The sequence below is a fragment of the Rhinoraja longicauda genome, chromosome 3 (genome assembly GCF_053455715.1).
Source record: "Rhinoraja longicauda isolate Sanriku21f chromosome 3, sRhiLon1.1, whole genome shotgun sequence".
Lineage (NCBI taxonomy): Eukaryota > Metazoa > Chordata > Chondrichthyes > Rajiformes > Arhynchobatidae > Rhinoraja > Rhinoraja longicauda.
In genome coordinates, this window is record NC_135955.1 from 17,691,039 (window position 1) to 17,703,181 (window position 12,143).

Here is a 12,143-nt window from a genome sequence, read left to right on the forward strand (position 1 = left end):
TGCAGTGTAATATTTTGCAGCACCACTATATGATGCAGAAGAAGTGATGGCAACTATCATGGAAGTGTTAAAGATGGGATCCGTGCATGCTTGCTGGAATGTAAATGTCATTTTTAACGATGAGTGGTGGCCACCACTGACCAGATGTAGCATGGTCTATTGTAGATGCATGAAGAGTCAGTGCAGCATTTACGTGAGTCTTTTACACTTCATCTTTTTTATTGGAGCAGGGGGTCAATAAACCAAGTATAAGAGCGTCAAAAGTGTTTTATTGTCATATGTCCTGAAACAGAACAATGAAATTCTTACTTGCAGCAGCACAACAGATTTGTAAACATATTATTCTGTAAAATCCATAATAAAACAACGAAATAAAGTTTGAACAGACAAATAAATAGACAATGGAGCTGCAGTCAAAAATAAAGTCCCCAACTCTAAATATTATGGAGCCCATATTGGAGGTTGTAGTGTTATTAGTCTGATGGTTGTAGGGAAGAAGCTGAACCTGAACGTTACAGTTTTCAGGCTCCTAAACCTTCTTCCCGATGGGAGGAGTGAAATGGCCAGGGTGGTGTGGGTCTCTGATGATGCTGGCTGCTTTTTAAGGCAGCAGCTTTTTGAGGCCGTGACGCTTGTTGACTGGATAATATGTGAATTTGATGCTTTCAATTTTTGTCCAGCTTTCGACAACCCAAGATGGGTGATTTGCTGACAGGTTAATGGTTTACATATTTACATAGTGGGATAGACAATAGACAATAGGTGCAGGAGTAGGCCATTCGGCCCTTCGAGCCAGCACCCCCATTCAATGTGATCATGGCTGATCATTCTCAATCAGTACCCCGTTCCTGCTTTCTCCCCATACCCCCTGACTCCGCTATCCTTAAGAGCTCTATCTAGCTCTCTCTTGAATGTATTCAAAGAATTGGCCTCCACTGCCCTCTGAGGCAGAGAATTCGACAGATTCACAACTCTCTGACTAAAAAAGTTTTTCCTCATTTCTGTTCTAAATGGCCTACCCCTTATTCTTAAACTGGCCCCTGGTTCTGGACTCCCCCAACATTGGGAACATGTTTCCTGCCTCTAACATGTCCAACCCCTTAATAATCTTGTACGTTTCGATAAGATCCCCTCTCATCCTTCTAAATTCCAGTGTATACAAACCTAGTCGCTCCAGTCTTTCAACATATGACAGTCCCGCCATTCCGGGAATTAACCTAGTAAACCTACGCTGCACGCCCTCAATAGCAAGAATATCCTTCTTCAAATTTGGAGACCAAAACTGCACACAGTACTCCAGGTGCGGTCTCACTAGGGCCCTGTACAACTGCAGAAGGACCTCTTTCCTCCTATACTCAACTCCTCTTGTTATGAAGGCCAACATTCCATTGGCTTTCTTCACTGCCTGCTGTACCTGCATGCTTCCTTTCAGTGACTGATGCACTAAGACACCCAGATCACGTTGTACGTCCCCTTTTCCTAACTTGACACCATTCAAATAATAATCTGCCTTCCTATTCTTACCACCAAAGTGGATAACCTCACACTTATCTACATTAAACTGCATCTGCCATGCATCCGCCCACTCACACAACCTGTCCAAGTCACCCTGCAACCTCATAGCATCTTCCTCACAGTTCACACTGCCACCTAGCTTTGTATCATCGGCAAATTTGCTAATGGTACTTTTAATCCCTTCATCCAAGTCATTGATGTATATTGTAAATAGCTGTGGTCCCAACACTGAGCCTTGCGGTACCTCACTAGTCACTGCCTGCCATTCTGTTGGATTTAAAATGATCTAACGTGGCAAAGGGTCGAGAGTGTTTAATCGTTATATGTACCGATAAACTAACAATGAAATTCTTACTTGCAGCAGCACAACAGGTCTGTACGCATAATACTCATAGACAACATAATAAAAATTAGTTCAATAAATTAAAGAAAACAATGTCAGTGCAAATAAAAGCCCAAAGTCTGTAGTGCAATCAAGACAGTTCATAGTCCTTAGTTTAGTTGGTGTTTGTAGTGCTCAAGAGTCTGATGGTTGTTGGGAAGAAGCTGTTCCTTAACCTGGACATCACAGGGTTGTTTCTGATTAGATCTGTCTACATACGCTCATTTGGCCAGTTATTTCAGGGATTATTGGTGATGCTTTTCCTGTTTACAGTGCATATAAATGGTTTAGATAAGGAGCTGACTTGTGGATTGAACTAAGAAACAATGGTCTAAATTGGAAACAAGTTGAAAAGGATGTCAAATGGTAAGGAGAAAGCAATTAAAGTAGTTTTGTTGACATAGAAGATTGGCTTATCTGCAGTTTTGTTCTAATCAATTGTTGATTCAGATGTCTTTACTTAGACTGTATGTTTGTTGGAGAAGTGGATAGGATGTTTGTAGGCCTGGACAATTGGCTTTGTTCTCAAGGTCAAGTGGCTGTTTCCAGTTGAACACTTGCATAACTGAAAAAAAGTGTCACAGTTGAGATCCCAATGTGTGCCAGACTAAATGAGCTGATATCTTTCCCCCCCAACGCACTTAACCCTCCATTCCATCTTCGCCATATGCGTACACGATGAGAGGGGACCTCATTGAAACTAACCAAATAGACCAGGATAGAGTGAATGTGGAGAAGATGTTTACACTGTTGGGAGAGTCTAGGACCAGAGGCCATAGCCTCAGAATAAAAGGACATATGTTTAGGAAGACGATGAGGAGGAATTTTGTTAGTCAGAGGGTGGTGAATCTGTGGAATTCATTGCCACAGAAGGCTGTGGAGGCTGTCGATGGATATTTTTAAGGTGGAGATTGACAGATTCTTGATTAGTATGGATGTCGGGGGTTATGGGGCCATGATTGAATTGTGGAGTATACTCAGTGGGCCGAATGGCCTTATTCTGCTCCTATAACCTATGATAGTTTTTCCTTTTTGAAGATGAACTGTACCATATATTTTCTTCCCCTACAGATGCTGAGGACCTGCTCTCTCCCTGACCTCAATAAAATGTTCAAGACATACATGGATGACAGTGCACCAGATGCCCCCGAGGATAATCTTGAACTAGACGATATAGAAGATGAGCCCACCAAGGACGAGTATCACTCTGATTCCGACACGTGCGTTTGCAATTATCTTGATTTTCTTTTCAAAAAAATGTTTTGAACTAAATTTACCACATCAGAAATTGCGGAAAGAGGCTCCCATTCCAAATGCTTCGCTTGGGTCTATCAGAAAGCTTGAATATAGATATTTTAATCTTGTATTGAATTGTATTGCTCATTTTTGAGTCGACTATTGCAAAATGTTCTCTTTTTTTAATGATTGAAATCTTTCTGGATCATTGTAATTCAAAGAGACAATAAACGTTAAACCATTGGTTTGTTGCTACACAGTGGGATCCCTCTCTGCTGTTCTTTAGACTTTAGGGATACACTAGCCGGGCATGGACCCGTTGGGCCCAAATCTCTCCTGCGGGCCCGGCAACACTCTGTCCAAACCGCTCCTGCGGGCCCAGCAAACCTCCCCCAACTGATGGCACTCACCCACTCCATCCCCCTTAAAACTCCCCCGGGGCCGGAGGCGGGCGAGAGGGGATAGGAAAGGGGAGACGGAGCCAGGCCCTTCGGCCCACCAAATCCACGTCAACCAGTGATCCCCATACACTAGCACTAACCTACCAACTAAAGACAATTTACATTTTTTTTTACCAAAGCCAAATTAACTTATAAACCTGTATGACTTTGGAGTGTGGGAGGAATCCTGAGCACCAGGGGAAAACCCTCGCGGTCATGGGGGAACGTACAAACTGTGCAGACAGCACCCATAGTCAAGATTGAGCCCGAGTCTCTGGCGCTGTAAGCAGCAACTCTACCACTGCGCCACCATGCCACCCACCGTACTTGAACGTCCATGGAAAAATTCACTTGGGCCAAAGACTATGCAGTCAGAGATTAATTTTCCATCCTAATCCTGGGGACAATTGTTGAATTTGAAGGAAAAGTGATCACTGTAATGATCTGTGTCTTGCAGCATGTTTGGAGAGGCGGACACTGATGATCTGCAGGAACTTCAGGCGTCCATGGAGCGTCTGTTACATGAGCAGCCCAGCGAAGAATTCAGTGAAGAGGAAGAGGAAGTTGCTTCCAATCCAAGTCCTCCCGAGGGAAGTGTTTATAACGTGGAGTCCTCGATGAATGGTGCAGAGGGGGAAGAAGATGAAAATCCAGCAAGTAGTAGTGACCAAAGCGCTATTCATGAAGAGTGGCAATCAGGTTATTTTTGCGATGTTCTTTTACATTATACCATTGCAGGCATCTGGTGAATACAATGTCTGATGCTAGTAATAAGAGATCAGTTATTTAATTAGAGTTTGATTTTCACAATGTTTTGCACAGAACTTTCAAGGTGGTGGTGAAGACCATTTATTTGCATTCAGGCCGATATATTTTGTGTTAATTGATTATTTATCATGATTATCATTGATCCAATATCTTTTGCGCTATGTGTAATTTTTGGATAGGAAATTACACCTTCTATAAAAGAAATCCCAAAATTTGTCTTTGCCACCTTACATGTCTTCATATGACTATCATCATGAAAATTAATAGACTGCAGGCAGATCATTAAATATGATCGTATACAGTCTTTGCAACAGTGATAGTTCTGCTTATTGTTGAGCACATCTTTGCAGTTGTAGCTTGAGATTTTTAAGTGCTTTCATTGAAAACATTATGTACTTTAATGGATGACATTTGAATGTCAGTATATTGAAGTAAGCTTCAAAATAAGTTTGATCATGGATTGGTCACACAGAAAATACAATTGTTAAGCCCACGGCTTATACTGAAACAATTTGTAATTTCCGATCCCTGACCCCATTTAAGTATGCATTTTTTTTCCTTACCCTGCAATTATCCAAGTCCCTCTTGAATAGCACAGTGTAATCTGCCTCCATCACATCTGCAGGCAATGCAGACCAGATACCAACCACATGCCATGAAAAAAAGCTTCACTCATATCATTTTTGATTCTGATTTCTACCAGGTATTAACTCCAAGACAAAAGTATTAAATGTAATCTGTAAAGCCTCTGGCTTGATCAATCAAGAGGGACTTGGGGGTCACCCTTCTGACATTTGTCTGTCAGCTGAAATTCATCTTTTTCTCGCACCAGTAATTTGTTGGCATTTAAGCCATGATCCTAACAAGTGGGCCCGGACCATTCAACCTCGATGCAGACATGAGTCGAGCAAGGGTGCCTCAAAATAGAGAGACAAGCATCTGCAGATGCTGATGTACAAAAGAAAACACAAAGTGCTGAAGTAACCTTCTGTTACAATTCCTAATTGATGGGATGTTGCACATTTCCTCTCTACTGGAGATTAGTGGATAATACATATTCAATTAGTCTGCCATCTCATCTTTCATTTGGTAGGTGAGATTCTTTTAACTTGGCATTGTGCTCAGCATAAATATGGTGGGCCAAAGGGCCTGGTCATTTGCTCTACTGTACTGTTTTATTGTTTATTACACTCACTTACCATATAAAACAAATGCTCATGTAGCTAAGTCTGAAAAAGGGTCTCGACCCGAAACGTCGCCCATTCCTTCTCTCCCGAGATGCTGCCTGACCCGCTGAGTTACTCCAGCATTTTGTGTCTACCCTCATATAGTGAAGGTTTACTTTGCCTTTTGAGTTTTAATTCCCTATTCATCTTTTGGTCTTGATTTTTTTTATTCTTCCAGCCTTCTGTCCAGCTACTTTCCTTTCCACAACTTTTCTTTAAGTATGAAGTTATTTTGAGCCTTTTTTTAGCTTGCCACAAAAATTCCTCTTGGAATTTGATGTTTGAATGTATCCTGTGTATTCTGAAACAACCCTTAAATGTCTGCCATTACATTTCAACTGACTGATGCCTTAAGCTAATTTGCCACAGCACGTCTGAATAAGGATGGAGAAAATTATTTTCATATTTTCCTGAGGCACAGAAAGAGGCCATTGGACTAATTGAATCTATGCCCCAGCTTTAAATACATTCTTATCACTCCCACTCTTCCAATTATTTTCCTATAACCTATCGGCGCAGTGGCACAGCGGTAGAGTTGCTGCCTCACAGGTCCACAGACCCAGGTTCGATCCTGACTATGGGTGCTGTCTGTACGGAGTTTGTATGTTTTCCCTGTGACCAAGTGGGTTTTCTTCAAATGCTCCATTTTCTCCCACATTCCAAAGACGTGCACATTTCTAGGTAAATTGGCTTCTGTAAGTTGTAAAAATTGTCCCTAGTGTGTAGGATAGTGTTAGTCTATGGGGTGATTGGGTTGATCGTTGGTTGGCACAGACTCGGTGGGCTAAAGGACCTGTGTCTGTGCTGTATCTCTGAGGTCTAAATCTCTTTTATTCGCCAACTTCCCTGCCCTCCAAATACTTCTCCTACCCACAGCAGTTGTGACAATTTTCAGGGGTCAATTAATCCACCAACGTGTCTTTGGGATATAAGAGAAAGCCAGAGCATCTGGTGAAGCCTCGCATGGTCACAGGGGAAAGGTAAAAATTCCATAGCGATAGCATCCAAGACCAGAATAATTCCTGGCTGCTTGGAGCTGAGCGGCAACAGTTCTGTCTGCTGCTACACCATCCTCCAATAAACTACACTAACCCATTAAATATTGGCCTCTTCCTCAATATTAGACAATTATTTATGCCTCTTTGAGATTGTTGAATTGTTTTGGCCACTTAACTTTAAGAAGGACATTTTAACCCTGGGTGGAGAGACAGTTGCACAATCTCGCTTGTAGCTTATATCTTCCAAAAAATCCCAAAATAAGTGATTTGTTAAGTAACAGTGGTGGCTGAAGAAGTTTTCTTTGGTGAATTTGGCATATTCTTAGATTTAATCTGTTTTGGGGTAATTTGCAAAGCTGTTTTACAACCAATAAGATGTGAATAATGTTTAGTTGATATTTTGAAGACCCTAGTTTGATTGAAGTGTATTTAGTTTAATTTACTGTCATGTGTACCGAGGTACAATGAAAAGCCTTTGTTGCATGCTAACCAGGCAGCGGAAAGATATAGATGATTACAAGCGACCCATTCACAATGTAACATATGCATGGTAAAGGGAATAACGTGAAAAAAGTTTAATGCAAGATTAAGTCCAGTAAAGTTCAATCAAAGATAATCTGAGGGTCTCCAATGTGGTAGATCGTAGCTCAGGATGGTTCTCTAGTTGTTGGTGGGATTTTTCAGTTGCTTGATAACAGCTTGGAAGAAACTGTCCCTGAATCTGGAGTTGTGCGTTTTCACACTTCTGTGCCTCTTGCCGGATGGGAGAGGGGAGAAGAGCGAGTGGCCAGGGTGCAACTTATCCTTGATTATGCTGGCGGCCTTGTCGAGGCAGCGTAAGGTGCAAATGGAGTCAATGGAAGGGAGGTTGATTTGTGTGATGGTCTGGGCTGCGTCCACAATTCTCTGCAAGTTCTTGCAGTCTTGGACGGAGCTGTTCCCAAGTCATGCTGTGATGCATCCCCATAAAAAGCTTTATATGGCGCATCTGTAGAAGTTGGTGAGAGTTGTTGGGGACATGCTGAACATCCTAAGGAAGTAGAAGCGTTTGTGTGCTTTCTTGGCCATTGCTTCAATAAGGGTGGTCCAGGACAGGTTGCTGGTGATATTTACTCCTCGGAATTTGAAGCTTTCAAGCATCTCTACTTGGGCGTCACCAATGCAAACCGGGGTACGCGATCCGCTTTGGTAATAAAGCCTGTCAAGTAATATGCAAGAAAGTTTGATTTAAGATACCAATCTGATGGGATGAAAGGATGACATCAGTTTCAAGGAGATGTTTTGTTGAGCTTATTATCATATGCATAAATACGATGATGTTCAGTTCCAATTAAAATCTTGTTTGCAGCAGCATCGCAGGCACCTAGATTCAGACAACACACAAAAACATAACTTGTGTGTAAATTACTCATTCCACGGGATAGTGAAAGAAAAATACCGTGTATATTTTAAAAAATGAAGACTAGACATGAGTGCAAACAACAGTTAGAAAACAAGTCCATGGTAGTGCAAGAGGTGATCTGTAGTGTTCCGTTGCCGAGGTAGGATTAGGGTTGTGCAGGTCGGTTCAAGAACCTGATGGCTGTAGGAAAGTAGCTTCCTGAAACTGAAGTGAGAATTCGGGCTTTTGTACCTCCTTTCTGACGGTATCAGCGTGAAGCAGGCATGGCCTGATGGTGGGGGTTGTTGTAAAATTGCAGTGCATTATTGGGAAAGGGGAGGAGAATGGTGCCGTGATAGAGATTTTGGAAGGAAATCATGTAAGCCTAAGTAATTATTGAAGACTCAGAAATGAGATGAATGGAGTCAGAGAAGATAGTTCAGCATTCTTCAGTGCAAGAGTAATATTGTAGAATGTTTATTTTGGTCACCTGCATGTTGGATATCTCAAGCTGATGAGAAATTCACAAAATAGAGTTTCTATTTGACTAACACACTCCTTGGATACACAAGCACCATGTAACTAATCCTGCAAAAATTAATGCAGTTTGTTGGAGTATATATTGATTTTAGTCAGGAGAATCATTGGGGTTCAACTACTTGAAGCCGCATTTGTTTCCAGGAAGGTATGATTAATTAGAATCCATTTTTTAAACCTCAGGAACATTCAACTCCTCCAGGTACTATCCATGGGCCAGGCTGTCTGGTCTTCAGTTGTTAGCAATATCTGGAATTGAGCTCATTTCGTTGAGGTCCCTGGCATTGTTAATTTAACCTTCCATTCGGTATAGTCATTAAAACAAAATGTTGGAAACTGAAGAAGATGCCAAGTACCAGAGTAACTCAATGGGACAGGCAGCATCTCTGGAGAAAATGGATTGGTGTCATTTTGGGCCGGAACCCTTCTTCAGACTGGGGGGGGGGGGAAAGAAAGCTGGAAGAGAGGAGGAGCAGGACAAAGCCTAGCAATTAATAGGTTGATACAGGCAAGGAGGTTTTTTTGATAGCCAAATGGTTAGACAAAGGCCAGAGATGAAAAGGAAAGAGGTGAATGCAAAAGGATTGAAGGGTTGCGAATTGTAAAGCTAGAGAAAGGAATGTAGGTGGACCACTCAGCAGATCAAAACCTATCTGTACAGAGATAAACAGAGTTAATGAATCAATTGCATAACATGTATTCATTTTCTTTATTTCTCTCTCTCTCCACAGACACTGTCTCACCTGCTGAATATTTCCAGCATTTAGCTTATTATGATTTACTTTCTGCAGCATTTGTTTTATGCTGTTCAATTTGACATAGCCATGCAGGCTAACAGTCCTTTGAGAAAGAAGGAACTGCAGATGCTGGTTTACAAAAAGAACACAGATGTGCTGGAGTAACTCAGTGGATCAGACAGCATCTCTGGAGAACATGGAAAGGTGACCTTTTGAGTCGTAAGGGTCCCGACCTGAAATGTCACCTATCCATGTTCTTCAGAGATGCTGCCTAACCCGCTGAGTTACTCCGGCACCTCTGGATTTTGTTAAGTGAGAATCTTATGAATTGGTTGACTCTGGTTCAATATCACGCTAGCCTGCGTGATATCTGCAAATGTGGTATTACCTTTGGCATTGGTGCCTTTGATCGAGGATACAAGTGAAACCCTGTCAGATGTGATTGTGATTGATAATTACTTTCCAGCTGAATCACCAGTGATTGGACTTTTTGTTTGGTGATGTCACCCTTTTGCCCCAATGAACTGTCAGGAATGATGACCTTAGGATGGAATCTAATGCTGTGTGTACGGTCAAGTGAGAATTTTCAGAAAATTAGAGCAGAGAGAAAAGTGTGATACTATAATGGCAGAATAGAGGGAAAGAGGGATTGTGGCAACACGTGGAGTTTCATACACCTTTGAGTCTTTGCCATCATAAAATAAAAATATGGTTGGTAAATTCAAAGTAATGTCGACAATAACAATATTGATTGAATAACGATATCCAATCACCAGCTGCATTCCTCACAGTTGTTTCTCACTCGTTTCTGTGTATATATTTCCTGTGACAGACTCAAAGGTTCTAATCCTGACCAGTGTGGAATGGTGGCAGGTGAAGCACAAATAAGTGGCTGGGCTGCTTGACTGAACCAGACTAAGTGGCCAGTCTGTCCATTGGAATTAAACGTCATTCTGACACTTTCTACAGTAACTTAAGTTTGTAGATGCACTGGTACTTCAAGGTTTCAAGGTCAGTTTATTGTCACATGTACCAATTAAGGCACAGTGAAATTTCAGTTACCATACAGCCATACTAAGTGAAAAGCAACAAGACACACAACCACATAAAAGTTAACATAAACATCCATCACAGTGGATTCCACATTCCTCACTGTGATGGAAGGCAATAAAGTTCAATCTTCCTCTTTGTTCTCCCGCGGTCGGGGCAGTCAAACCATCCACAGTTGGGGCCATCAAAGCCCCCGCAGCCGACGAACGAAGCCCCCGTCGGGGTGATTGAAACTCCCACATTGGGGGGGTTGAAACTCCGCGGCATGGAGCTCCCGAGTTGGCCTCTTCTCACCAGAGACCGCGGGGTTCACGATGTTAAAGTCCACATGGCCCGCGGTTGGAGCTTCGATCCCCGGCAAAGGGATCGCAAGCTCTGCGATGTTAAAATCCTGCAGTCTCCCGCGGCTTGGAGCGCTGGGTCAGTCTCCAGGAAAGGCCGCCAACTCCACGATGTTAGGCTGCAGTGGGGACGGAGATACGATATAGAAAAAAATCACATCTCTGTCGAGGTAAGAGATTGAAAAACGTTTCCCCCAATTCCCCCCCACCCCCCACATAAAACAAACCAAGGAACACTAAAACACACTTTTAACACATACTAAAAATAACAAAAAGTAGACAGGACAGACTGTTGGCGAGGCAGCCACTGCTGGTGGTGTCACCCGGTGTACTTGCAGCAAGATATAATGGTCCCACTAGTGGTCTTATAGTCCGGAAACATGGACTAATTATTTAGCGACCTGAGTTCAAATCCCACTGCAGTTCTTGGAGAATTTGAACGCAGAAAGTTTATTCTTTATTTAATGAGGTAAACTTTAGCACGAATGATGATCTTGTAGCTAACATCCTTTTGAGAAGAAAATTAATGCTGCCTACTCTGCCCCACTTGTGATTCCCGATCCATTCTAATGTAATGTGGTATGTCCATACTCTTGATCAATAATATCACACATACTATTGATATTGTGCATTATCAATAATAATACAGGCCTTGCCAGTGTCGCCTTCATCTCACTTTACTGATCAGCCTTTTTAGAGATGCCCATGAGTGCTAGAAAAGAGCAAATATGGACATGTACTAGAATATAAGGGTGGAGCAGCTTCCTACAGCTCTTGTGTGTTGAGCACTGAAGTGAAATAGTCATATTAACGTTTTTAGAATTAATTTTTCGAATTAGAAACATGTAGATCGTGAAAATATTGACATTGTTGACTTACAGAGACATGGCTACAAGCAGAAGATGGAGAAGAGTTGAAGCTAAGCTGGTTTAACATGTTTCGTAAAGATAGAGCTGGTAAGTTAGTTAGAGTATGAATATGATGGACTAGCGAGACGACAGGCATGGAACTAGAGGTGAGTGTGGCTGCAGAAGAGGGAGATTATCTACAAGTAATGAGGTTACTAGAAATAACAGTTTGGCCACCAATTTCTATCTTTTTACGAATATTTAGAAGGAAAGTTACAGGAAGGAACTCCCAGAAGTGGTGAGAGCAGTGGAAGGGAGTGATGCAGGCGAACAGGTTCTCCTCGGATACCAATGACTGGTTCTCAACAATTAGGCCGAACTGGGAAAATGCTGCATTATATGTAGTTACAGTTAACCCTCGTTATAATGGACCATAGGGGGCAGGGAATAATGTCTGTTCTTGCCAATTGTCCACTATAAGTGAGTAAAGGGGGTAAGTATGTACACTACTGGAAAAACAACCAATACACTAAACAAGATGCCAAATAAACAGGAAAAACACAAAATACATCATACTTTAAACATTGTAAATAAATTTCATTTAACTTTTCCCGATATGAACGCACGCCTGGGTTACAACAGATTTTGTCTGCTGTATCCGAAATCTGTTATAAAGAGGTCTGT

General features: G+C 41.9%; 1 protein-coding gene across 1 annotated transcript in view; it reads left to right on the forward strand.

Annotated features, from left to right (window-relative positions):
- The window catches only part of nek1 (NIMA-related kinase 1), a 149,787-nt gene that overhangs the window by 116,313 nt on the left and 21,331 nt on the right, over window positions 1-12,143 (forward strand). Inside the window, exons 33-34 of the mRNA XM_078394857.1 lie at window positions 2,969-3,117; window positions 4,031-4,272. Of these exons, the coding sequence (XP_078250983.1) occupies window positions 2,969-3,117; window positions 4,031-4,272 (391 nt within the window). The remainder of the gene's footprint in view (window positions 1-2,968; window positions 3,118-4,030; window positions 4,273-12,143) is intronic.